Here is a 27,567-nt window from a genome sequence, read left to right as displayed (position 1 = left end):
CACTGTTTATCCACGGCCACACTAAATATCGATAACCGCATAGTGAGACCCTTTGTGTAGAAAAACTTATACCTTTAGCGAGCACAAGCGTTCATTCCTGAAAAATTGCGGTAAAAATTGCGAAAAGCGCGAGTTCCCCCCGCGATTGCAAATAATTAATTTGCTTGGAACCACTGGAGACGCAAGGACGAACAGAGAGGTAGGTGCTCTTGCACTTAGCGCGCCAAAAGGCGACAAAGCCCCTCGTAGGCCACTTACCCACACACACACATTCGCAGACAGACGCGCGTGCAAAAAAGGCCAAGTGGGACTGCTAGCGGAAATCCAGGACTCGAGGACACGTTCGGGCGGCAGTAGAGAAGCGAGCAAGCAGCGACGACCATGTCCGGCATTGCTATTACACGATTGGGGGAGGAGCGCAAGGCCTGGCGCAAGGATCACCCATTCGGGTTCGTCGCACGACCCGCCAAGAACCCTGACGGCACCCTCAACCTGATGATCTGGGAGTGCGCCATTCCCGGCAAGAAGTCCACCCCCTGGGAGGGCGGGCTCTACAAGCTGCGCATGATCTTCAAGGACGACTACCCCACCTCGCCGCCCAAGTGCAAGTTCGAACCGCCGCTGTTCCACCCGAACGTCTATCCCTCGGGCACTGTTTGCCTGTCGCTGCTGGACGAGGAGAAGGACTGGCGCCCCGCCATCACCATCAAGCAAATCCTGCTGGGCATCCAGGACCTGCTCAACGAGCCGAACATCAAGGACCCAGCCCAGGCGGAGGCCTACACCATCTACTGCCAGAACCGACTGGAGTACGAGAAGCGCGTGCGTGCCCAGGCCCGCGCCATGGCGGCCACTGAGTAGTCGGGCTCCTGCCAACCACCTTTACCACATAGACATTAACAAATACACACATCTAGCCGGTAAGCGTTTGTTTGGAATGCTCTCCACGTCTACTTACTTTTAAAGAATCGACTAATTTTGGATAGCCCCCGCGGCCCGAAGCATCTAATTTTTTAATGTTCTGCACTTGCTTAATTACCAGCATGTACCATCTGAATAAATACAAATAAGTCCTGTAATTTTTCGATGAGGCCCAAAGTGGCCACGTGGCACCCAGAATTCGACGCTCTTTTCAGCTTCCATTCTGGGTGCAGGTGCCGATTATTCTACGGGCTATTTTGTATCGCGAGTACTACGTACAAACCTATGTAATTTCAATAAAAATTTATTAGTTGTAAAAGCTTATGCATTTTAAAGCGGAAAGGATTTCCCAGCAAATGTGCAGTCGAGCACTTGTTGGTCGTCAGTAGCCGTACAGCTGGATTTAGTGCTTGAATTATTCCATATAAAGTTCTTCCTTTTGCTTATTATTTAAGTAACATGACTATTTTTAAATTTAAGCATTTTATTTAAAAACTTGTTCAGTCCATTTTTACCTTTATATTTTATTTGATTTTTAGGCATTTGAAGCTGGTCACATTTCCCAACTATTTCAGCTGATCTGGCAAGTCCGCCAACATTACTATGCATAATTTTTGGCTGATCTGGTAGCATTCGCTGCTGATATAGCAATGCTTCCAGCTAACGGTTCATTTCCAACGAGGCCGCCATATTGAAAAATGCCCAGTTAAAACACCTACTGAGATTTGTGTTCGCCTGGTACTTCAGTCTGGGGAATCCGGCATACTGACAGCTGAATTTATTATTTTTCCCGAGGATGCTCATATATTTCGAACTGAATTACCAGGGAAGCATAAGCGTGGAAAGGTGTTTTTAAAACAACCGCCAGGATTCCCAAAGTCTTGGTTTTGGTGGGCATGCTCTATTCTGAGTACCAGGCGAACAGAACTTCTAGTAGGCTACCAACGATCAGCTGATCTATCTGATGCCTGGTCTAATCTAACGGTTCTTTTATTAGGGATGCCACAATATTTTTCTATTGATCCGGTAATATGTCCGATGTTTGACAATATTTTAATCAATCTGGCAACTATGTCGTCATAACATTTTTCGCTAATCTGGCAGCACTCAAATCGTTCGTTGAATTCAAAAATGTAAAATGTCGTTTAGTTACTAATTTCACTATATTTTATATTGAATAAATTAATTACTTTTATTGTCGCACACACTTAATAAATAATGTACTCATTTAAATTACACAGTTAGAATTGCTCGCTTTATGGGGAACAGCGAGTAATTTACATTATAGTATTGGATCTACATTGGAATACTTCGCCTCCTTCTACTCCGCAGACCATTGCAAACTTGTAGTTTCTCGCCCTCAATTTAATTTCTGTCTAAGTGGTAAGCTTTGGCATGCATTATATGTCATGGTTCCCACTTAATGGGTATGCGCCTAAATTAATGTACCTAAGTATCTATGTGTTATTCCTTTAGGTGTACTGTATATGTACGGGAGTACGATGTATATATCTACTTCTATCGATCGGTAAGTCGAAGGAGTCAGTCCCCAAATGGAGTTGGAAGTGGAGGGCAGCGACGGGAGATTTTCCGGGAATACTGTCGTCGATGGTTGGTTGCGGTTTGGATAGTGTACATTTTTAAAGGAGGCTAGGATTCGATTAGTTTCGATTGGGTTGGGCTGCTGCTTAGAAGCACGTGTAATACCACTCAAGCTGCTTGCGCTGCGCCTCCCACCGCAGCTGGCTTTCTCAAATGGCCGCCTCCTGCAGGTTTTCCTTGTTCTTCTGCTGGCCGTGTCCGCCGACCAGGCCGCCAATGCCCAGGCCCACGGCAACGCCTCCGCCCAGGTGATTCGGACTGGGGCTGTCGCTGGCCTCGGGGCGAATGGGCTTGTTTTTGCAGTAGAACTGCTTGTGAGCCAGGTAGGTCTTCACGTAATTGAAGGATATGTCACAGGTTGAGCAGTACTTCTTCATCACCTCGGCGGCGGCAGCTGCTGCGGCAGCCACGCTGCTGCTGTTTCCCAGCGGAGAAGTCATCGGCGGAACCAGCCCGCCGGGCGCAGCATCCGCTCCGACTTCGATTGGCTCAGCCTTAATATGTGGCGTGGCGATCGGGGAGTTGTTGTTCTCGTGCACCAGATTCACAGTCGGTGGTGGATCCAGAGGCTCCGATTTAATGTGGAAACTGTGGACGAGGAAGTTAGAGAAGATATAGTAATAAGAATGTAGATAATTTCCTGTCATCCTTACCTGGGTGCTTCACCGTTGGATACATCGGAATTCGAGTGTTGGTTGGTAGTGGGGTTGGAAGTCACATCTTGATCTCTGGTGTCGGGGGAAATGGAGGGAGAGTTGATGGCCACATGGGGATGCATCAGCTTCATGTGGCGCAGCTGTAAGGAAAAAGCTATAGTGAGTTCTTTGGTCTGGCAGCAATAAAAAGGAGTACGCACCACATTGCCCTTGTAGGTGGAGACATAGTTGCAGTAATCACAGTTGAACATCTGCGAGGGATGATCCATGGAATCGTGTCCAGTTGTGGTAGATGCCCCTGTTGGAGTAACCAGTTCCTGACTCAGCGCGCTAGCATCCTCTTCAAAGATGCAGGTCATGTATAGCTCCTCGTTTACGTCGCTAGTCTTCTTGTCGAAATGGGTTCGAATGTGGGTGCGCATGCCGCGAAGAGTGTTCCCCTTGTACTGGCAGATGCTGCAGCGGTATGCCTTTACTGTTCCGTGCATCTCCATGTGTTTCTTGGCCAGTGCTGCTGTGGGACTCACTACCCCGCAAACAGGACACTTGTTCAGACTATTGGTGGCGGGTTGCGGATTGACTGTCGGCGCTGCGAGAGGATTCGCAACGGGTGGTGGACAAGGCAGACCAATTTCATGCAATGTCTTGCACTTTCCGCACTTCTCCTTTGGCATGCCCAGTTGGCCAGGATCCGTGGGCGTCGCGGCAGGGGCAGCAACTGCTCCTCCCTTGGGGCAATAGTAGTTCTGATGGGCTCGCAGGTTGTCCAGGGAAGTGTACTTAATTCCGCAGGCGGCGCAGATCAACTGTTGATATGCCACCGGTGTGGTTTCCACCGACGAAGCAGCCTCTGCAGCTCCGGCTCCCAGTCCTCCTGCTCCAGCGATGGATGGTGAAACGGCCGACTTGACATCCACTTCACTCGCACCTTCTTGGCTTCTTGCCGAGCAATAATGCTGTTTGTGTGCCAAGTAGTTCTCATACTTGCAAAACACAATATTGCACTCCATGCACTTGGACACGCCCTTTTTCACATAGATCTGAGGCTGCTGGGCGCCACCTGCCGATCCTCCACTACCCGGATTCCCACTACTAGTTTGGGCAGGAAGAGAAGCGGGCGGGAAGGCTGCTGCTCCACTACTGCCCGCCACAGCAGCTGCGGCCGCTGCCGCCGCCAGTTTCAGAGCCAGTTCCGGGTTGGTTTTGGCCAACAGCGACTCGGAGAGTCCAAAGTCCGCAGGTAGCATGGAGCGCATGTCGAGCAGATGGGGAACAGCCACATTGAGACCAGGTGGTGACATGGAGGAGGCGCTACCAGCCCCGGAACTGCGTGGACTGATGGCTCGTCTTTTGGGCGAGGGACTCATCGAAGGACTGCTCGGCAGGGAGGGAGCGCAAACGATTTGCTCGGGAGTCACACTTCCACCTCCTCTCGGAGTCTCAACGTTCTCCTTGCCGGTTCCTACGCCGGCAAGGAGTACTTCTTCCACATCTAAGAGAGCATTCCGCAGTTGGCGCTGACGCAAGCTCAGTGAATTCAGGGTGATTGGCGATCGACGCAGCGAGAGATCGAGAGGCGCAGATTCTCTGAAGGTAGTAAAAAAGAGTATGCGTTATTCAGTGGTTTTCATCATCAGGGGAGTCTAGCCATAGTAATAACTTTTATCTGATGCGTGAATCACAAATATTTAGGAACTAACCTAGTTAACCCTGCCTCTTTTCGCTTGGGCTCCGGAGGACTACTCTTGGCTTCTGTGGCCTCAGCAGCAGATGATGGAGCTGAAGGGCGTTCGGGTTCTAAGGTGGCGCCAACTAGGGCAGTGGCCAGTGGTTTAATCGTTCCGTTGTCCACGGTAAAACAGGTGGTTTCAGGATTCACGATTCCCGAGTTCGGCGTGGGCCTGCACATAAAAATGTAATAGTTCAGTCAAATACCTAATTATTTTATATACATTGTTTCAAAGCCATCCTCAAACGCAACTGGATGCAATTTAGGGATTTTTCTCCTGGGAACTTACAGTGGGCCTGGAATAAAGCTAGCTGCACGGATCAGCGAGCAGGGCACAATTATGATCGGGTGGGTGGGCAGTGCCAGGAAAGGTGGATGCGAATGCGGCGTGGCCTGGAGGGAGGCAGCGGCAGCCGCTGCTGCAGCTGCGACGGCGACCATTGCGGGAGTCGGAGTCTTGTTCCTTGCCTGCGGACTCAGCTTGCCGGGCGTAGCCGCCTGGGCTGATACTCCTATGGATCCGCCTGCGGAACCCGGTCCGGAACCTGCTCCCGGAGAGGCGTCTGGCTTGGGCGTGAGCTGTCCCTCTGGTCGCCGCGAACTGCAGTAGTGTTGTTTGTGCGCTCGATAGGTCTTGATGTTGTTGAACCGGATATCACAGTGGCTGCAGTAGCGATCGGTTTGCTGTGGAGGGGATTTGTTTATCATTAGCTTGCGACTCCAGGGGCAACTGGCACCTCAACACTTTACTCACTTGACTAGAGCTATCCTCCATCGGATTGGGCGTAACTCCCGGCGGCGCTATTCCGTTCTGGAGAAGACTTGGCAAGCCGGCCAGTGTGGGAGCTGCTGGCGAAGTCTGGTGCATGCGCATGTGGCGATTTAGGGATACCTTCTTATCCGCGCTGTAGGAGCACTGGGTGCAGCCATATTGCTTTCCTGTCCTGGCCATTTTGGCTGGTGGCTCGGTGGAGCCTCCGGTCAACCCTGCTGCATCGCCAGCTGTGGCTCCCGATCCTCCTGCCCCTGACTTATCACTGCCAGCCTCGTCCGTGTCCTTAATTCTATGAGAGCAATAGTAGGCTTGATGGGCCTCCAGAGTTGAGGGCGAACTGAATGCAATCCCACAGGGCAGGCACATAAATCTGGCTGGTTTTAGCAGAGGTTCTGCTACCTCCGGTTGCGCTTGCGTGTCCGGCTTGACGAGCGGCGGAGGAGCCAGGAGACGAGAGTCCGGCAGGGTCAGCTCCTTGGCATCTGGCTTAAGGGCAGGATCTGAGGCCAGGAGCGCATTCAGACGCACTTTGGGGTACTTGGGCGTGGGACATGGTGAGGGTGAGGGGCACGGAGAGGCTTCTGGCTCCGAGGGCGGCGTAGCGGGCTGTTCCAGCTTGGGAATCAGCTGGGGAGAGCTGGGACTCCTGGGCGGAGTGCTTGGGCTGTTTGCAGGCAGTTCCTGCTGAAGATCCTCCTGCTGAAGATCGTGTTCCTGTTCCATCTCTGTCTCTCCCAAATCCTGATCCTGTTGGGGATTGGCCTTTTCTGGCTCCTCGAACTCAGCATCTTCATCAGCGTCGTCATCGATATTGTTATTGTTGTTTTGGGGGTCTCTGGAATCGTTCAACTGATCCTCCAACTGGTCCTCCATTTGCTGCTGCTTCTGCTCGCCTATATCCTGAGCACTCAGATCTTTGGAATCTGCAAAGAATTAGAACAAATATATCAATATTAGTTATTATCCATAAGTAGAATAAAGAACGACTTAAACTAAATGTGTACAAATGGATTTTATACACAATTTTTATCTCAAGCAAGAATGAGAATTTGCTTCGGGGTCAGACAGTTACATGGCAGTTTAGTGCCTCAAATTGGCTTCGCGGAATCCGCAACAGCGGCATCCTATCTCTTGCATCCGCTGCCCATGAGGAATCTATGTGTCAGACAGCTGGTTTGGCAATTATTATCGAACAAATTGTCAGTGGTCAGAGCTGTGAAAACAATGCGACAGCAGTCGGTTGCATAGGCTGCATAGGCTGCATAGGAGGAGCAGCAGGGGCAGTTTATCCACTGTGGCCATCTCTTACGTGGAAAACGCTGGTGGAAATGGAAGGAGATGGGCAGGGGAAAAGAAAAGCCCATGGTGGTCACTGATGATTAGGCCCCGCGGATCGCTGCAAAAGTTCGAAGTTGGCCAGAATCCCGAACTGACATCTGATTTGTTTCTGTTTTGGCCACGGCGAAATATTATAACGACCAACGGCGATGCTGGCCGAGATTATGGCGGCGGACAGTGGAAGTGGACGTGGACATGGCACACACATGGCATGCAGATGGAGTCGCCGGATAAGCGTCGCAGTTTGCAGTTTGCATCTCGCTTCGCCAGAAATTCGACATCTCGACCGGAGCGAACATTTACCCTGCTCGTGCGGGCTCCAGCTCCCAAATGTCCCCCTTCTGGAGTCCTCCCTCGTCCATGGATTTCCTTTGAGGATGGGAGACTGGAGAGGATGCGCGTTGACCTGTCAATTGATGGCTATTGAAATGTCAGCACATCCAGAGCGACTCCGACAAGTAGAGAAAACAAGAGAGACTTATACACAGAAAATCGTTTAGTAGTTAGTTTTAAAGTCATTCATTTCCCGAATAAGCCCATGAGAGAAACATTTGATATATTCGTATTATTAGACGAAACAGCAATGTTTTGAAAGCAATCCCAAATTTCTCGCTGTGCAGACCAAGTTTGTTGCCTGAGTCTTTTGACTGCTGCTGTTTGTGATGCCGCTGCCGCTGCCGCTGCCACTGCCACTGCAACAAATGTTGCAACTGTTGCCAAACTATTGACGGCCCGCCCTAATTGCCGCCGTCGATTTTTCACGAATTCACACAATTCTGCACGTGAGCAATCGGTTAGAAGAATCGCTTCACCCTGCCCCTCCAAAAATAAAGGGCTCTGCTGGCATTCCGAGGCATTCTGCTTATTTGTAAGATATTTATTGCCTTCGATTGGGTGGCGATAAGCCGCACACGTAAAGTGTTTTGTCCGGGCTGAAGAGGCCTCCGCGAGGAGAAGGGCAGGGAGATGGCCGAGCGCCGATAGAGTGCGAACGGGAGACTAACAGCTAACAATGGCTTTTGGCTGGGTCTCGGCTGTAGCTCTGACTTGGGTGCCCAGCTCTTGGCTCGGAGTCCCTAGCTCTGCCCCCAGCGACAGCTGCCTCTGCCGCCGAGGATTAGACCGGGCCGGGATCTCTCAGCGCGGCGGTTCACCAGTTGGTGGAGCAGATCTCCACCAGCGATTGTTTCGCGAGTGCCATCCCAACACCCTTTCCTCTTTTCCATTGTTGTGCGGATTCGGTTCTGAGCACCAAAACCTATTGCAAACCTTCAGATTAGGCGGTTTCAAATGGAGAAATACACATAGTTATTTCGATTTCTCAAACCAAACGAATCTATTTGAAATGTGTATGGCTTTTTATATTATTTCAACAATATTATATTAAAAATACTATTTTAGTATGAAAGACCTTTCACAGTTGTATGCCCAAGTGTACGGAATTTCAAGGCTACGCATTCGCATTCGCATACGAAATCGATTTGGGATCTGGGAACAAGCCGTCTTCGCTGAAATTGCGATCGGGCGATCGTTTGTTTAGCCATTTCGTAACGTTACGCCGCCCCACACACCTTTTGTGTGGATGGCGAGGGGGGATTCCCCGGGCATCTCCGCGCATCTCCCCTCCCTGCGGCCAACGCCAACAATTGTTTATCAATTTGTTAAATCAGCTCGCCGCCGTCTTCAGCGTCAGGTCTCTCTACTCTTCTCTTCTCTTCTTCTTGCTGGAGCTGCGATCGATCCTCGCCGATAAGCGACACAACAAAAACATACAGGGAGGAGAGGTGAGGGAAGGTGGTGCATGTGGGCCGGGGATACCTGGCACTTTATCAGCCGCCAGATGATTGTTGCTGGTTTCTCACTTGGCAACTTCACTCGGTGGGCGTTGTTGGCAGCCATAAACAATCGAACAATTTGGCCCAGGTCCCGATCTCGGCCAGGAAAAGAGATGGAGGGGAGCCAAATGAAGGAGCAGATCCCCAGGATCGACCCTTTGTTCATTTGTCGCTGGCTTTCAACCCGCGGACCGCCGTCGCTGCTAATCGTTTCGGGGTCAGTTAACCCGAAAACGAAACTGGCAATCCCTGGTAGGGATCTTTCCGAAGATGTTGGCCAACGAGGGAACGAATCAAAGGTGCCTAGGATCTCGGGAGCAAGTCGCCAGTGCGTCTGGCTGGGTCAGCACATAGAGGTCGCTGGATGCAGCTAGGTACGCGGGCGTATTTATAGTGTTTGGGATTTAAACCTGAACACAAAACGTTACTTCTTTTAATTCAATAATCACATTTGTGGCAATGTTCGCCTTTAAATATTCACCTGGATCACTGCCAATGGTAAAACATTTTCTGCCTGGTGGCACCCACTTACTCATTAGTCAGACAAAATGAGCGGGAACTACTGTCTCCGAAACCCCCAAATGGAGCATAATTAAACAAATTTCTGCAGTCGCTATCGATGATCGGGATTTTTTGAGGGGGAGGGGAGAACAGAAATTGAAAAACGTGAGTGAGGAGCCCAAAACGAAAAAAGCAACGGGGGAAACGTCTGCAGCTGCCAATTGTGATAAGAGAAATCTTCATTTTCGCGCGAAAATTTTGCCACCTTGCCTTGGGTTTCCGGGGCTGAGGCTGCGATTCCAAGTGCAGACTGCAGACCTGGGACCTGGGACTACGGGACTTGGCACGGGTAATCAACGCCATCAGCAGCTCGGGGATGCAGCCAGGGCTCTGGGCCAACTCCGCGCTTATCAATTGTTATTAATCAAGGAAAAGAAGGCCCCTCTGCGGCCGGGAAACGAATGCAAAGAGCGCAAAGTTCGCAAATTTCATTTCACTTCACACTTGGCCAGTAGGAAGAAATGAGGCGGAGAAGTCTTAGCCGATCTGTTTTTGCGCCGTGTGTCCGTGTAAATAATCAACATTCTCATATCTTGGGGGCTCTCAAGCTATTCGTGATTTACTCGCCAAATCCACTGCTCTTTTTCGCCAGCTTCAACTTCGATTCCTGGCTTGGTTCCTGTAGTCAGCACCTCTTTCGTTTGTCTCTATGGGAACCCGGAGAGTAAAATTCCATTGATCCGAGGATAAGCAATTTTGGTTCCTCTTCAACCTTTGGCTGCTGCACTCTTCGGCTCCTCTCGTCGCATTATCGCCCAATTCAAGTCAACAGGCATCGGACAGAAGTTCCTTTTCCGAGCGAAACTAATTTAGTTCATTTGGTTCAACTCAAGTTGCTGATGTCAAGGGAGGGATCAGATTAAGAGCTTGCAGTTGTGGGAGTGGGAGAATGCATACACTTGTGGTCAAAATAATAGGTTTTCAAGGTTCTCGGCTTGTTTATTGCCTAGTCAAGTATATTATTGTAAGGTATCAAAGCATCATCATCCTAAACTTTACTCTGCAGTTCTATTATGTGCACCTCAACTGTTTCTGTAGTCCAACCTATGTATGTGGTACTATATCTTCGATCTATAGAAACCGAAACACAAGGCGCACAGACAAAGACAGACGGCAGGCAATTCCTTGAAATCGCCCAAGTCAAAGTCTCTTTTTGATGTCTTAATTAAAAAACGTGCAAATGATACAAGGGACTGGGGCAGGGGCGACCGAAGGGGGTCCCCAGGAGGGGTGATCGTCTGGGCCCATGCCCAGAGTTCAATGTTGAGCAATTGATGCAACTGTTGAGATGTGTTGCTGCTGTTGCCTGTGCTGCAGTCGCTGTTGCTGTTGCATGGCGCGCTGATAACAAGGCAGCGGCTGGGGGCATGGAAATTGTCGCAGTACTTGAAAATTTCGTGTGAGCACGCTCAGCGCCGATTGTTTTTGGCTGCGGTGCTTGATCGCTTGATCAGCAGCAACACAAGCACAAGCACAAGCACAAGCACTAGCACCAGCACAGCAGCAACTGTTGTCGTCGGGTAGCAACAGCAACAGCAACAGCGACTGCAACTGCAACTGCAACTGCAACTGCAACACCAACACCAGCACCAACACACTGATCAATTGCGATCTTGGCCGAACACAATAATGCTGCCTGTTGCTCCCACAATCTCATGTGCTGCTGGAGCGGCTGCTGCTGCGGCAAGGAGTTGCTGCCGTGCCGTGCTGCCACTGTTGCACAAATTTAAATTGACCCAAGTGCAAGTATGAATGTCGCTAATCTGCCATCGACTGTTGCTGCAACATGTTGCTGCCGGGCTCATAATTTGCGTTTATTAAACAACCTGGCATTTGCATAAATGTCGCTTCCTTCGATTACCATCGGTTGATAGTGGGAATGGCAGCAACAGCAGCTGCAGCAGCAGCAGCAACATCGGCTGAACTTCGACGAGCAACAACATGCCACCGCAGCAACATTCGCAATTGCTGTAAACAAATCACGCTTTCTGCAGATCAATCAACCACTGACAACTGCCCCAAGAAGTCACAATTCAATTGTGATGTTCCTGCTCCCCCGCCTGCGACTCCATTTCCATTCGGGCCATTTTCCCTTATAGACACGACGGCAACAGCTTGTTTCTTTCGACTGTTTTACTTTTACTGTTACTGCTGTGCAGTTCGTGAGGGCAGCAGGGGGCGGCGGGGCGTGGCAAGTCCAAAATCGTGTCTGGCATTGTGTTGACTTCATTGCTCCGTTTTTTTTTTCTTCTTGTGCTGATGACTTTTGATGTGTTCATCAAGCAATCACGACAACAGCAACAAAACGGAGCACTAGGGTTTGGTATTTCTTTTTAGCAGTAAATTAAAGAGGCGCGAAAATTGCCCGCAAGCTGTGTGAATGGGAATGGAATTCCCAAAAAGAGGGGAGCACGGCCAGTTCACAATCTGAAAAGGAGGTAAAATAAAGGACCCCACAGCACGAGTCGCCGATGGGAAGGGGCGGAGAAAAGCGGGGCGACTTGCTAACAAGATGCGCGCAGTCAGCGACAACAGCAACAACAGGCAGTTAGCCAACTACAAAGCCAGAGGCCGCCAAGGAGCCCAAGAAGTCCAACTTCAATACCAAGTTGGGTACCCGCTTCAAGTTCCTGGCGGAGTTTAGCTGCCAGCCCGTTTGGCAGCGCAGCAAAGGGCACGCAACCTGGTTGTATGTACACAAAGAGAAATTTGGCGTTGATGTAAACCATACTCGCAGTGTTCAGCATGAGTGCAATAAAGCTGAAACGGTTTTTTAGTGCGTTAGCTGATCTAAGCCGGGCTTGCACTAAGTTGAAGTACAGAAATAAATAAAAAACGTTGTTGGTAGGCGATTGCAGAATCGATTTTTGCAGTGCACCGCCAACAACAAAGCGGCGAGTCAGACACATCATTACCTACCAATTAGGCCCCGAAAAAAGTGTGTGCGTCTGTGTGGCGCAGGCTTTGAGCTGGGGAATGGAGCCGAAAGGAGGCAAAATTGCAGCCAGGCAACACACGAAGGCAGAGGATGTGAGGATGGGATGAACGGAGGGCTGCTCTTTTGGGGCACCACTCGTTGGGTGAGTTGGGTAGGTCGGAGTAGATTGGAGAGCGGAGAAGTGCCGGATGGGAGGTAGCCAAGTGAGTGACAGGCAGCAAATAAGCCATAAATGCTGGGAGCAACCACAGTGGGCAACTTGGAGATGATGGAAGCAATTGCCTGCTAACAGCTTGTAATGAGCTTAGAAATTGTTTTAAAATTTCTGAAAGTTTGAAGCATGATTTTGAGGATTTGCCCAACCCTAAAATCAACATTCAGTAGCCAATATCGCGCACACAGCACTGACTTGACAAATCCTTTAGATTTAGCTTCCATTCGATTCATGCGCTTCGCAAGTTGATTGAATTTCGCACTGGATTTGTACAAATAAGCAGTCATCGGAAACAGCAGGAAAAAGTAAAGGCAATAGCAATAGCAATAGCAATCAGCATCATCAACATCAATGACGAGGGTCATTCAGGCGTTAGTTTAGCAGTCGGAAAACGGCTAAAAGCCAAATACAAACAGCCATGAGCGTGTGGTAAAATATCAGGGGGTGGCGGGCAGCTGGTGAAAGGGGTTAATGGAAATACAAGTCCAAGTCCAACTCAGATGACTAGCAAAAGAAATGGAATTCACAGGATGAAAAGGCGGCGTGCTGACATGCAGCTAATTGATTGACAGATGTGTGTCCCTGCTCAATGTGATTTCTCAATAGAGACCTAAACCGATTTAAGTTAGAGCGATCTAAAAGTACAACAGCAAAGATTAACTTGCCGGCAGACATATGACATATGCTTAATTGGTTCTGTGCTCCATATAATATTTTAATATTTTACGTGCTCTGCGTCATCGGAAAGAAAATCAACTCCAGTTTTGTGGAAACTTGTAGAAATGACTTTAAACGTACGAAAACACAATCCTCGTAAGTCTTGAGGATGCTCCTAAAGCGACGGTCAAGCCATTAGAGTTCGTCCCCAAGCGAAATTCAAATTTTATTGGGGCATAGAATTCATTTCCACAGAATTCTTTATTTTTGGCCGAATGATAAAGAGCTTTGTAATGCTTGCTATATATATAAAAAAAATTACTGCATAAATCACACACGCACATTTACGAGCCACCCTAACACACACAAACATACAAATTTCGGTTGTTGTATTAAAAATAATATCGTCGTCTGGTCGGCAAAGATAAGAAAATTTATCCAAAGGATTGCGCTTGGTGTTATGGCCACCGCAAAAAGTGAGACCAACCCCTGGTCCTTTCTTCGCCGTTTGCCGACTCCTTTGTCTGCGCAACCGCAAGGACAAGGCAGAAAGGACTTTCCTTCGACTTGATGCGAGCATTTTATGACCAAAGCCCCCAAGTCGAACTCATCATCATCATCATCATCATCTGAATCCAAGGGCCAAGGGTCATGGGGGAATGTAGGCAACAGGAGGAGCGGCAGGACCACCAGCTGCGATCTGTGGCCAGCGATAAGGTGGAAATACATTTCATAAATGCCACGCCGCAAAAAGGATTACGAGGCTGCTATTTTAGCTATCCACACACATAACGGAAAAAATCATGAGAGAATTATTTGAAAATTCTTTAGAATATAAAAGGGAGTTGGCAGAGAATTTAAAATTTTGAATTTGCAAATGTTAATATGAATAACATAGCTTCACAAGTTAAAGGACACCTTATTTATTATTTTCCAAGAATTTTTCGCTCAGTGTGCTCTTTCTATTCCTCCCAATATTTCATCGCAACCGAAAGGGAACCTCTTCTTGGTGGTAATTTATTGTTAAAATAGTATAAAATGTATTTGGCTATCTGAAATCCCGACACCACAATTTAATGGATCGAAAAAGGCATTCAAAGCTTTATATTCGCAATCATAAGTCGGGGAAATAGTAAGCACCAAAAACATGAACTTTTTTCACTGTTTTATAGTGCACTTACCACATGCCAGCCCACATGTCGTATGCTTGATATTCTCTGGTAAGGATAAAGAAAGCGGGCTCAACTAAGGGGTAAGGGCTGTGTGTTGATGGAACGCAGCTGATAAGGTCGAGCGCCGTGTAATGGTTTTTTTTTTCGATTACCGCTGCTGTCGATGTTTTTGTTGTTGCACTCGCTTTTGGCCCGCAGCAATTGCAATGCTTCCCGCATAAACAAGAGCCCCAAAAAAAAAAACGCAGATAGGGAAACCTTGCGTCTCGCACCGCGAAGCTTGAACCATGTCAAATGATTAATTACATGCCGAAAAGCTATCTAACAATTTGACTCGCTGTCTGTGTGCGGTTCGTTTTGGTTCGGTTTTCGGTTCGGTTTGGCTGGATTGTCATTAAGCCAACAGCGCGGCCACAGAGGGAGACATAATAAAAAATTATGCCATAGATAAAATGCCATTAGAGAGGATTGGGATGGTTGGAGTGGGCAGCAAGGGGGTCACCACTTAGCGCCATTAGAAGCCAGCCAACAGCCAACAGCAGACAACACACTGCACACTACAGAGGAGCAGCCAACCAAAAAGCCAGGCCAAAAGGGGGAGAGCCTGGGCTGCAAGTATGCAATTCTGCAAGATAAGCCGAAGCATTCATGAATTTCATAGATAAAAACCAAACACACAGGCGCTCACTGATACACAGATACAAGCACACACACACACACACACACACACAGAGAGATACATACATACGGGGCCAGGGAGATGCGCTTACAGTACATTGCACAGGAGCAACAACAACTGAAGAGCTCCAAAAGTGAGCAACGTCATCATCATCATCGCCAGATACACCATATATATACACCAGATTCACCAGCAAGTGAGGAAGAAATGCGAAGAGAGGGGGGCGTTCAAACAGCAGCAAAAGCCACCACAAACAAACAAACATCAAGGGGCGGACTCAGAAAAACCTGCAAGACACAAGGCAGGGTCATATAGAACGTGAAATACCCTACAGCAAAGATGGTCCATAAAAATAGCTGAGTAATACTTGATACTTGTCAACAAGATACATTTCGAACTCATTAAGTTATTTATTCCATTGAGTTGCATACTTAGTATCTCTTACGTTCCTTATAAGGATTTTTCTTGAGTATCCCGAAGGTGACCAATCCAACTAACCCAACTAGCCGATTAGAAAGAGCGGTAATCCCAATCATTGGCCAAAAAAGTAGGAATTCTGGGAGGAGGGCATGCCAAAAGAATACCACACGCTTCTCCCCACCATGTTGTTGGCTGACTGGCCAACTCGGCTCTTCGGTCGCTCGGCGTCGCCATGGAGTGTCAACAGCCAGATAAAGATTAGCCCAGACAAACGCCCACTTTTTAGGCGAACAGTTACGCCCACTGGCCACTCGAGTGCTCCCCGCTACCCGGTGCCATCTGGCCTTGGTGGTCCCTTGGTGTTCGTTTGCTGGAAATCTTTCACTGACGCAGCACAAAAAGCGCCACGTGGAAGGGCTGAGATTTTCAGGGGAAAAGGAAGGAGGAAGATGGGAAGAGGGAGGATGGAGGATGGAGGATGGAGGATGGGATACCCTGCTCCAATTGCCGCCAGTTTCGGGGGATTATTAATGATGAATGCTCGAGATGGCAGCGAAATGGTGCGGAATGTCGAGCCAAAAAGCGCAGGAGCGGAGTTTAGGTTTTAGATAACGGATTTAACTGTCCAATGTATTATGGGATAATCTGGAAATTCATTGTTAGAGGTTGGACGCAAATAGAGAATATACTCGTATGAGCTTTACAACATTATTCACTTATTATTAGAAAATAATGAGACTTCTTCACGAAATATTAATTAAGTTAACCCTAAACACACCTAATAATCGGGGTTAAACGTAATGGTAAACTAGAGCTGTACAGATAAATTCCCATCCACTTGGCGATAATCCTCGGGGTTTATTACCATCCTTTATCAACTGAAAACATTCAATTCGGAGCAGCAGCTAAGCAGCGACAGACCGCTCCTGGCCAGCTCAGAAGGGTTGTGGTGGCCGGGTCAGAGACATCGTCTCAATGACGTTGACATTGCTGATGATTATGAAGTGATATGAAATTGATGCCAATGATGTCGGAGTGAAGTCAAAATTCCGCCCGAGGGGATGGGTTGGTTGGCCAAGGGGTAACAAATAATAAGTGCGAGCGAGAGACAGACCCGACCCGTTGTCATTTCCTGCAGTCCATCGAAGGGACTGAAACGAGGGTTGTGGCCACCCTTCACCCCCCCCCCCCCCCACCACACACACACAACCCTTTCACGAACGGGTTCACAGGGTCTGAGGTGTCAGAATCACAAAAACCGCAGGAGGCCAAGGGGAATGGAAACAGTGCCACTGCACTGATAAAAATTGTATTAAATTAGAGAGCTCTCGTCTTCATCTTTTTCTGGATTAAATTTTTATTGGCAGAGTATCAGCAGCCAGCAGTCAAGGCCAGGGATGGGTTCAAATTACTGGGTCTACACACATCGGGATTTATTATTTATTATTGGGCATTAACGGGTTATGTCTGTCAGAGGGAGACAGCCATAGACAGAAAGGGATGGGCACACTCGCCTGTTTCCTGCAGTCGAACAGATAAGAATTTATTTTTTGGCGTTCGCCCATTTCGTTTAAGCTGCAAACTTATCGCGGATTGAAGGGCGGACAAAAGGACAACGGACAGGCGGCAGGCAGGATGTGCCCTACTTTGAGGAGGATTTTCCTATGCATACATTTATATCTAAAATCGCCTTACCTCTGCTGTCGACGGTCATCTCTTCTGCGGTATCGGAACAATCACCTGAAAGCAGAGATTGACGTTAGTTGGAAATGATAACGAGGTTTGCTTGTTCATTTCAAAATACTTTTAAGTTTTAGCCTATATATCTATGTGGTAGTTTGAAGCGAATACCCTAAAAATGTAATAAGTGATACCAAATATATAGGGTTTGAACTTTATGCATAGTCCGGACTAATAGTTGCAGATATATATCTGCAGATTGTTCCAGCCAAATGGTTTTACTTTAAAAGCGATAATAATTGCTGCGAGGGCCGCATTGTTTGCTTTTGTCCACCCATTCTCTGTTTTGCCCAGTATCTTTGCATCTTTTTCTGTTGGCAAAGTTGAGTTTACTACGCACAGTAGTTGGCTGGTTCGTTGCGAGGCCGGTGTCCAAGCCTTCACTCCACTCGATTAAACTACAGTACCCAGAGTACCCAGTACGGAGTACCCCCTCCCTGCACATCGCACTCCGCTTTGTGTTGTTTTTCTCATTTTTGATTATATTTCGCTGATTATTCACTTCAAGGAATTATAATAACAATAATAACAACAATCCGCAGAATTCCTTCGTTTTAATTCAGCTCCTCTGCTCTGCCTCTTCCTCTACTTCGCTCACCGCAGATCGTAGATAGCGCAGCACACACAGATACTCGTACTCACAGATGCAGATACATATGAGCCGGGCCAAACTGAGGCCGTGGAATGAATGTGAAGCCACACAGCGCAGATAGGCGACTGATAAGCAACTGAAAGCTGGCTGCCATGGACGCGAAATGCGGACTTGGACTTGGACTACAGTGTCGGACAAGTCGGACAGGCGGGAATGGACCCACGTCCCCTCATACCCCCATCCACCGCTCACTTTCGGTTCCCTTCTCATGGTTGGGTCCAAAGGCTGGCTTCGATGGCAATTGGCGGGATTTTCAGTTTTTGCAGTCCTCCCACACATGACGTGCAGGTTGATTCGAGGCTCTACGAAATTGAGCGGGATCGGCTAAACGTGGCTTAAATGAAAATCTTATAATAGCACCACTCATAACTTTGCAAACAGTTTGAGTTCATGATTGTAATTGGCATCATCGCGAGTAACTTGTCTAAGTACTTAAGCATTGAAAAATGATTGCTTAACTGGTTTTATTTGTTGCATATATTCAACAATCAATATCAACAACAAATGATACATTCACTTTAGATCTCAAATTTAATATAACATAATTATCCAAACATTCCAAATAGAATGAATAATTTGTTTACATCTAAATCAGATAGAATTGCTAGTTTGCTTTTCTTATTAAAAGCATATTCAAGCATATTGTGTTTCATAGAAAACTGTGTATGAATAATTCTCACCTCTTGTATTGCTGCTAAGCATTGTTTTCCCTATATGTGTATTGTAATCCACTTGGCAAATAATCCAGGTTTACTGGTGGCTCCTTCACTTTGTCACTTGCACATTTCTATCTTTCGGTTTGGGCCGTACTTAAGCGGCAATTATGTTGTCACTTCCCGTGGGAATTTTCTTTGACTCACTACTCACTGTAATACAATTATTCAAATTCTCGTTATGACGAACGTGCGGTATCGTATTGTAGCTCTTAATCCCTCGGCCGCTGACGATTTTTAGTACCGCGTACCGCTCGTGGTTGCTGCTCGCTCCGCGTTTCACAGCAAACTGAGACTCGGACCGACCGGCTGAGTGCGGCGGTGAGTAATGAAATTTTCGTGCGCCGCTGTGAGATACAGATACAACCGATACAGATACCGAGCGAACCAAACCGAGCGGCGATGCGATGACGACGCAGCACAGCTGATGTTTGTTGATGCCGGGACGCCGGCCAAAAGTTGTTTATCTTTGGGATTCGAACTGGTACCGGGACTCGGACTGGAATTCGTATCAGCAGCCGAGAAACTCTCTCGCTCGTCGCTCGGTCCGCTGCCAACTGAAATAAGATATTGTGCCGGAGCGGGGACGAGACGAGACCTCTTAGCCGAGACTCTCTGCTGCGGTCGACTTCCTTCGCTCGCCTCGGAATTATTCGAAACAAAAACTGATAAAGCACTGATAAGGAGCGCAGCGCGGCGAGCTCTGCGCTTAGATAACATCGCAGAAACAGAAACAGAACCAAAACCAACCAACCAACCAACCAGCCAACCAGCAGCGAACGGATACACAAACACTGAAGCACTGAACACCCAACACCGAGCGCAGCAGATACAGATACAAAGATACTTTCCGAGAGGGTGTGCTTGTGTGGGTCTGTGCGCGAGGGAGATGCTTTTCAGCGATATCGCGTCTACGGCTAATGGAATTCTGATTATTGCTTAGTGATAAGCGTTTTGTGTTTAATTGTATCTCTGTATCTGTATCTGAATGCACCGAGCGAAATGGGGTGCGTAAGTAAGTGTACTATAAATAAATAAATATTCCTTTGTAAATACGAACAAAATTGATCAAATTAAGTTACACTTAAATTCGATCAGACCGATCAACACTTTTACTTGAGTTGTACATTGTAAAATTGATGAGTTTCTTTTTTTTTTTTTGTGGTACAGTGAGATCTCGCACAGGTCTCCCCATCGGTTATCATTCACCTCCTCCAGCCACCAGACGCATCCACATGGCCATTTCTATCTGCATCTCCATCAACTCTCCATCATCATTCTGCAGCTTTTGGCTCACGGGGCTTTTGTTCGGCGTTTTCTCGGTTTGGTTTTCCTTTCGAGCTTATCGCCCGACCAAGATCTATTTTTATGTTGCTTTTGCTACTCTTTCTCTCGCTCCTTCCTGGCACTCCCCATCTACATCTCAACCGACCTCCGCCTCTGATTCCTATCGGCGTTTGGTTTATTTCCATTTCCCTGGCAACTTTGCAGATGCAAAAAAAAAAAATTTTTTTCTTCTTTCCCAGCGATAACAATCTCCTTCTCATCCGCTCTCTCTCATTTTGCTCTCTGTAATCAGCTGTTGCCAGCATGTTGCGCATGCGTTGTGGCCTAACGTCGTGGCTATGCACATATATACATATACATATATATTGGGGTATATCCACGAAAAACCAACCAATCACCCTCCCCCTGAGGATTTTGTTGTTGTCTGCTGGCTGCCTTTGCGACGATTATCTCGTTTGCCATTGTTGACTTTTAATTAGATTCATTAAACGTGCCGCTTGCCGCTAACTCTCTTGCAACCCCCTTCGGCTAGCCACGGTGCTCAAGGCATTCGATACGTATTCGAAATACCCTAGATACCCAAAAGATACTCTCTGTGGACGCATATGGTCGGATCAATAAGATAAATAGTTTATTTAATATTTAACTATGCTTTAGAAATGAGTGTCAGAACACAGTGTAATTTCACCTGAACAGGGTATCTAGTTTTCGTTACTCTCTGCATCATCAACTTTAGCCTTTCTTGCCAGCTTATGTGTTAGATTAAATTTTCAGCAGTTTGTGGGTGTTTTTGTTTTTGTTTTTTTTTTTTGGCTTTTAGCTTATGCAGCGATAAACACTTCATGCGTGAATATCTGCAAAAGGTTTTTGATAAATGCGACCGCTGCGGTTGTTTTGCGTTGCTGTTGATGTTGCTGCTGGTTGTTGTTGTTGGGGTGATGAACTGCCAGCTCTTGCCCTCTCTTTTCGCCCGTTTGCGATCTCTTTTTGGCTCTGGCAGAAGCAATTGTTTTGCAATTATGTTGCTACAAGTCGGTACACACGCTTGCCTCTGTTTGCGTGTGTATCTATGTGTAACATTGTTGTTACGTGCTCATTTATTGACATAAATATGAACAAATGCGACAGATTAACGTCTGCTGATTGCACTACGTCGAAGAAACGTTTTCAAGAAAATATTCTCAAAATACAAAGAAACAATAATAATAGCTGTAGCCAAGTAAGTAAAACTAAATTAATATTTACCATTTTAAGTAAATAATATATGGCAAATGGCAAACTATTCTTTCAATATTAATATTTTCCTATTCAATCCCCATTTATGTTTCAGTGTGTTTTCTGCAATTCCAAATGACGCAGCACTTGGAGGCACTCCCCCGCTTACCCTCCGCTCTGACCTCAATGCCCCTTTCCACACACACACACACACACACACGGAACAACAAAAAAACAGTCCTCTGAGAGCGCAGATGCAAGCGAGTTGATAAGAGATCCTCACGCTGATAAAAGGCAAAAGCAGCACACACAGTTGTTGCTTATTTTTTTTTGGGGTTATTTCTACTTCTACTCTGAAGCCTGGCTCTAGTGCCGTCTCTCTCTAGGCGTATATCTCCATCTCTCTTTCGCTGTCCATCGCTTTATTTCATTTCGTTCGCTTTTCGGGTAGATGCATCGTTAAGATTAGCACAGTCTGCATTTGTTGTTGTTGTGAAAAAACATTTATCATGAAATAAATCTACTTAAGTTTTGTTTTTTCGTCTGCGTTTTTCCCTTCCCCATCTTCATCACCCCTCATGTTTTTGGGGAACAGTCCGTGGTGCAGAGAAATAAATATAATTGGTTAAGTCACATTTAGCTACAATACTTGATCCAAATTAGGTTATCAACCGAATGCTGAATAACTGAACTGAATATTTTCTAAGCGAAGCAAGTTCGTCATATATTCAACAAAAAAACTATTGTAAATGTTTTAAAAAATATTTCTCTCAGTGCATAAGTCGTTGATGTTGTAACTCGAAACTCGCACATTACTATAAGCGGAAAAGAGGTTGGGGATCGGTGTTATATAATCAATGGAGTTGCTCAACTCATTTCCACCGAAAGAAACCAAAAATTGTTCAACCTTGAGTTGGCTCTGTCCGTCTCTTTCGCCCTTGTCGTCTGCTTTCTCGCTCCCACACAGCAGGTGCTGAGCTGCTGACAGTTTCGCTTCCCATTTCCTCCCCACTTTTAATTCACCCTTGGAGCCTGCATATTTATGAAGTCTGGCAGATAAGCGATGACTTCATTGTAGCGAAATTAAATCAATTAACATAAGCCAAGGTGCGAGCTAAACCACCGACCCCAAAGCCACCCACTCCTCCACTCGTGCACTTATCTCAGTCCCCCAGCCCTCTGTCTCTTTCCTTTTTGGGCTAATCTAGCAATCAATCAAAGTGATTTAAATTTCATACCGCGTACCGCAACCGCACAATTCAAAATCATGGCTTGGGTGGCGCCCGAAATGCGAGTATATTTCTGTGAATCGCTATTAAGAACTCAACTGGGAGCCAGACCGAAGTTTGAGTTATTATCTCTGGTAAACAGACAGACCTCCTAGTAGGTGAATGGAATAGGATTACAAATGGAAGACTTCAGAACTGGGTTAAGAGTTGTACTTGATGATTTTAAATATTATGAAAGTATCTTAATATCAAGTATCAAGTATTTTCGAGGTATTTTTATTTGGTCATTTTAGGATGCACAATTATTAATTATTTAAAGAATGTGACTCATTGCATGTGACTCAGTATAACAGATTATAAGATCATCAATCTTTTATTGTCAGGTTCCTTTGTTTCCTAGTACCTGATCTTCATCTAAAGATGCGTATTTATGCCCCTGAGTGACTTGCTTTATTGACCTCCTTTCGGGGCCCTTGGCTACTCCACCGCTTCAGAGTTCGAGTCCATGTTTCGAGTTCGCTAAGTGGTCATAAAATATGCTTAATGCATCAGGAAGCCGCCTCTATGCGGGTGCCACTGGCAACTGGCAACCCCCTGCCCTGCCTCTCTGGCTGACTGCTTATAGACCACGAACACCCCACCCTGCAATACTTCCCTTTTGGTCCGTCGTAAAACTCCTTATCTGGGAGTCTCGACTGTGACTTCGGCTTCTCAGTCATCCGTTGGTAAGTGCGAGATTAAAATATTGGATAAAGCGGCAGCAGAAATGCATGGCGGGCGATAACGAGTGGAAATGGAAACGTTCCTTGGTCGTTGTCGCCGCTCTTTCAAAAATATTTCTACGCTATCGACAGCGCCGCCCTGTTTTGAATACTGGCTCGACTTGAGGCTCGGTTTCTCGGGTAAGTGAGTGATAAACACGAGTTATCGCATCAATTAGTTCGGCGTCAAGTTGACGTCGTTAAAACCAGCAAAACAAAGCCCACAGGCAGCTCGACTCATTTTCGATTTTACCCAAAAGAGAGTCGCTCGCATTTGAATGGGAGGAAGGCGAAAGTCATGCCGAAATGCCATAAAACCAGACTCGGCGGCCAAGTCGCGGTCGGCGTCCCTTTTTGGTCTACGGATTGCCGGCCAACAGAGGTGGCTAAATTAGCCAAGAAATTGGTATTATGCATACGTGTCTGGGGCGACCACTATGAAAAAATCCATTAAGGACAAACATTTATAAATTCTCAGATACTTATAGTGTTTTCGTTATTTTATTTGTGATAAAGTAATTTAGCTAAATATTTTAGATTTCCCTGTTTTCCGAATTTGTAAGACTTGCGTAAGGCGTAAAATATTTTAGCCAAATCCAGATTGGCAACACTGATGCCCAGGACGACGTTCGATACTTTTTGAGACGGGGGCGCGACGTTGACGAGAGTGTCAATGATCCTATAACCGATATAAAGACAACGTCGCCGACGTCTTTTTTCGTTCGCCCTGTCAGTGCCTGTACCATTCGCTTTGTCCCTGTCCGTCGCCGTACGCAAATTGTGCTGAAAAGTGGCTTGTAAAACATTAAACGTTTCTGGTCCAGTCGCCAGTCAGCAAATGAGCAAGTGACGCCACCAAGGAGCTATGTGGGAGGGCCGAAGTCGGTTTCCATTCAGATGCAGGTAGAGATGCAGATACAGCACACGCCAAAGTCCGGGCTAATTGCCAGGGCGCGTCTGTCTCTGTCGAACCCGCCCATTAGGCCTCCCTCGGTCTCTTTCAGTCGCACAGAGGCTGTCTCTCTTGCCTCCTTGGTCCTGTCAACGGCTTCCACAGTGCGTCAAAAGATCTCGAGTGGATAACGATGACGATGACGCTGAACTGCCGGCGACGATGTCGGTTATCGCAGCCGGAAGTGCCATCATAAAAGGAAGGTGCAATAAAAATATTTTACACGCCTGCCGTCTCTATTGCACCCATGGCCGCCGTTGCTCTCTCCCTCTCTTTTTGCCACTTCAATGAGAATACCTCTTTTGGGTGCCTGCTTGATCGGATCAATTTGCGAGGAAGTGACTGCCAATTCGCAGACTGTAACGAATTGGGTAGTTCACTTCCTCGTTAGGTAGAAGTCAAGGCGAGACATTCCATTTCAATGGAATGGTTTCCAAAAAATTTTAGAGAGAGAGGTAAGGTTAGAGAGAGAGTAAGTCACTGACTTATGAGATCACCTTTTTATAATATTTTTGAAATCAGCTTCTAAAGGGTCTTCACAAGTTGATATACACTCCATTCGTATCTACACGCTGCGACTGACTCAATCTGAGGCCACTTTCCCCTGATTCACTACCGATTCTGATTTTACACACATGCATGTAATATGTTCAGATGCGAGATGACAACGGCGACGACGAAGGCCTCATCGGAAATGTTGCTCTATGCAACCTTATCAGCTGGCATTCCTCGAGCTCCTTCCCTGTTTCCATTGTCGAGGGTTCCTGCTCCTTTTCCTGTTCCTGTCTTCCATATGCGTAACTATCAGAGAAGATATCAGGGGCACTGAAGGAATCGTCCCGAGACTCTGACTCATGACCGAAAAGTGTTTTTGGGTCGCACCATAAAATCATAACAGTTTATGACTGCGTCCTCTGCCCCGAAGGCTTCTCTCAAAAGAGAACTCATCATCAAGGACACCGCCCCCCGCCCCTTCCTCTGACCATGGAATACAGCAAGAGATTCTCATCAGCGAAAGTTGTGGTCAAATAAAAGAGCATTTGTCCTGCGTGGTAAATGGCCCGTCCAAAAGGGGAGATCAAGGTTCAACTTTCAAGGATAATAACAATTTACGTAAATTACAAATTACTTATGGGGTCTTGTGTTTCATTTATGTGCAAGTTGGGGAAATGAGTGACACATAACAATCTGTTTCAATAATCTGTTTAAAAACTTGAGCCGGTATTATTTATTTCAACCTTGATCTTTACGGAACATTGTTCATTTAGTTAGTGAAATAACTTCAATTTGACAGTTCTATACATATGTCCCCGGTTGTAAATAAGTCATGTTCATTAAAGCAAACTCGGACACTCACACACATAAATCGCTTATCCTTTATCCTGTTGCGTGGGAGTGGGTGGGAGTGGGTCTGGGCGAACTGTGACTGGGCCAGGATGATAAATCCTCATCCGACTCTGTGACCAGTGGACTGCACCCGGCTAAATGACAAACTGCAAGGAGGCAGGTCCAAAAACAAAACACGAGTTCACGCAGGACAACGCGCTGATAAGGAAAATTGCGATGCGAGTGGGGAGTGGAGTGACTCAGACCGTTTGTCTCAGTGTAGCGAGCGAGCCATTAAATTGACAAAATACCAACACAGCGGGGGAAAGTGTGGAACTCAGCCACAAAAAGGACATTCCTCAGAGCTGAGAGAAAAACCGAGAGCCAGATAGGAGGCAGCGCCATATTTTATATTTTACATTGTTATCGCAAAACTCTCACTCAGCCATTCCGTTTGGGCTGGAGGTTAAAAGGGGGATGGTGGTGGAGAAGAAGGCCACCCAGAGAAAGGGCGAAAGATATGGAGGCAGCAAGAGAAACAGAGAGAGAGAGAGAGAGCGGGAGAGAGAGAGAGAGAAAACAGTAGCTGGAGAACTGATAACACCCGCGCTAATGGGACCAAACAATGCCAAATGGAGCAACGCAGCAGAACGACACAGAAGCGATGCACACAACCACAGACCCACCACCACCTCCCACTGCCCCGCCCACTTCGCCACAACAAGGACACACAACAGAGCAATAGCAACAGCAACAGCAACAGCAACAACACCGAGAGGAGTAGTCCCACCCAAAACTGGGCTGGGCCGTCTTATCTATGGCCATCAATCAGGCGAGCAGCGAGCGGCGATAAGCAAAAAGATTTTAAATGGAGTGCACACAGCCAACGGGAGAAAAGGAGAGGAGAAAGAGAGCGAGACAGGGAGAGATGGGGATGTACACTAAACGAAAGAACTTCTCTTGCATTTTGGATGAATGACCTTGCTTTCGTTTACATTAATCTGTTTTCGATTATAGTTCGTACCTGATTACAATGGAAAATAACGAGTACAGGGTTTAATTGTATAATCAAGGAAAAAATAAAATGAATATTTTGATATACAGATATTTTTCCAAGTGTGCCCCACTTTCCACGCCCCCCGCCGATGTCAGGAGCGCATCGCTGGGCGGGAATGGGGTGGCCGGGTTTTGTCCCACGACTGCTGGCAGAGATAAGCGAAGCTCAAACTGAGTGCAGACAAAGGGAGCGGGCCGGCCGGGGCGATAGTTCCTGGCCAGGTGATGCTACCCACTTTTGTGCCCCAAGCCCAACCCAAGCTTGGTGATTCAGTGAATTTTATTTTCTGCTCGCGGCCCACGAATATTTTCACTTGCCGTTGGTGGCGTTGTCGTTATCAGTTCGTCCAGCTATGCTCCAGAGGACGTGAGGGGGTGGGAAGGCCGCGGCAGGACACTGAAGGCAGTTGCTTATCGCACACACACACACAGGAACAAGTGGGTGGACTGGTGTTAACCATACGCCAGAAGCATCGGAGCAGCATAAAGCAATCGCGGCAGCAGGACAGAAACAATGACAACCAGTTGACAACCTTTCTGTCCAGCACCCAACCCCCCCTCTAAGGCCCCTTCCATTGTAATCAAGGCTCTTTCAGTGTTGGAAAATGCGCAATTTTGCATTGAATGAAATGAAATTGTTAAATGAAATGATTCGCCTCCCATTGAAGGGCGACGCTTTTATGCATTCACCAATTGATTTCAGCCACGCCCACATTATCAGCGCACGCCCCCCGGCCCACGCCCCTTCGCTCTAGCGCCTTTACTTAATTAACTGAAGTGAAAATGGCGCCTGCATGGAAACTGATAAACAAACATTTTTCGGCCTCGATGGCAGGACCAAAAGACCCAGGAAAATTCCCATTGTGGCCAGAAGAGGGATAGTGGGGCAGAAGGGGTAGTTCCACTGCTTATCGCTGTGTTTGGAATGTGCCAAGCCATTCGAGGCTCGACATCCAGGCAGCAGCAATGGAGATAAGGCAGCCGAAACAGTAGAAAGCGGGGAATAGGAGCAGCAACACCCGGCCAGTCCTAGCTCTATGTTCCGGTGGCGGTTGAGGCGGTGCTCAGGCGGTAGGAGGGTCCAGAGGTCCTGTTCGTTGCGTGTGCGATACCAAAAATACAAAAATACACAGAAACTC

At 47.2% G+C, this 27,567-nt stretch overlaps 2 protein-coding genes across 9 annotated transcripts in view; one reads left to right on the top strand and one right to left on the bottom strand.

The window, feature by feature from the left end:
• The first annotated feature begins 48 nt into the window (after positions 1 to 48).
• On the top strand, positions 49 to 2,030 carry lwr (lesswright). Of its 4 annotated transcripts, NM_001272904.1 has the most exons (3): positions 49 to 199; positions 279 to 920; positions 1,461 to 2,030. In NM_001272904.1, the coding sequence occupies exon 2, from the start codon at positions 382 to 384 to the stop codon at positions 859 to 861; it is 480 nt and encodes a 159-aa protein (NP_001259833.1). In that variant the 5' UTR covers positions 49 to 199; positions 279 to 381; the 3' UTR covers positions 862 to 920; positions 1,461 to 2,030. The 4 variants fall into 4 exon arrangements, with proteins under 4 accessions (NP_001259833.1, NP_722637.1, NP_001259834.1 ...); NM_164385.2 differs by lacking the exon at positions 1,461 to 2,030 and having other exon boundaries at positions 250 to 1,392; NM_001272905.1 differs by lacking the exon at positions 1,461 to 2,030 and having other exon boundaries at positions 283 to 1,236.
• A 38-nt stretch (positions 2,031 to 2,068) lies between these two features.
• The window catches only part of ush (u-shaped), a 64,341-nt gene continuing 38,842 nt past the window's right edge, over positions 2,069 to 27,567 (bottom strand). For 3 of the 5 annotated variants that reach the window (NM_001272902.1, NM_001272901.1, NM_001272899.1), the window contains 7 exons: positions 17,193 to 17,237; positions 5,663 to 6,606; positions 5,198 to 5,592; positions 4,880 to 5,080; positions 3,380 to 4,766; positions 3,177 to 3,319; positions 2,097 to 3,111 (listed from right to left, as the gene is read on the bottom strand). In NM_001272902.1, coding sequence (NP_001259831.1) covers positions 2,673 to 3,111; positions 3,177 to 3,319; positions 3,380 to 4,766; positions 4,880 to 5,080; positions 5,198 to 5,592; positions 5,663 to 6,606; positions 17,193 to 17,237 — 3,554 coding nt within the window. In that variant the 3' untranslated portion in view covers positions 2,097 to 2,672. Of the gene's footprint in view, positions 3,112 to 3,176; positions 3,320 to 3,379; positions 4,767 to 4,879; positions 5,081 to 5,197; positions 5,593 to 5,662; positions 6,607 to 17,192; positions 17,238 to 18,569; positions 19,164 to 27,567 lie in introns of those variants that run through there. The other 2 variants (NM_057432.3, NM_001272900.1) reach the window with 2 other exon arrangements.

The sequence above is a fragment of the Drosophila melanogaster genome, chromosome 2L (genome assembly GCF_000001215.4).
Source record: "Drosophila melanogaster chromosome 2L".
In the NCBI taxonomy this organism is placed as follows: Eukaryota; Metazoa; Arthropoda; class Insecta; order Diptera; family Drosophilidae; genus Drosophila; species Drosophila melanogaster.
The sequence above is the reverse complement of the archived record's forward strand: the minus strand, read 5'-3'. Positions and strand labels throughout refer to the sequence as shown.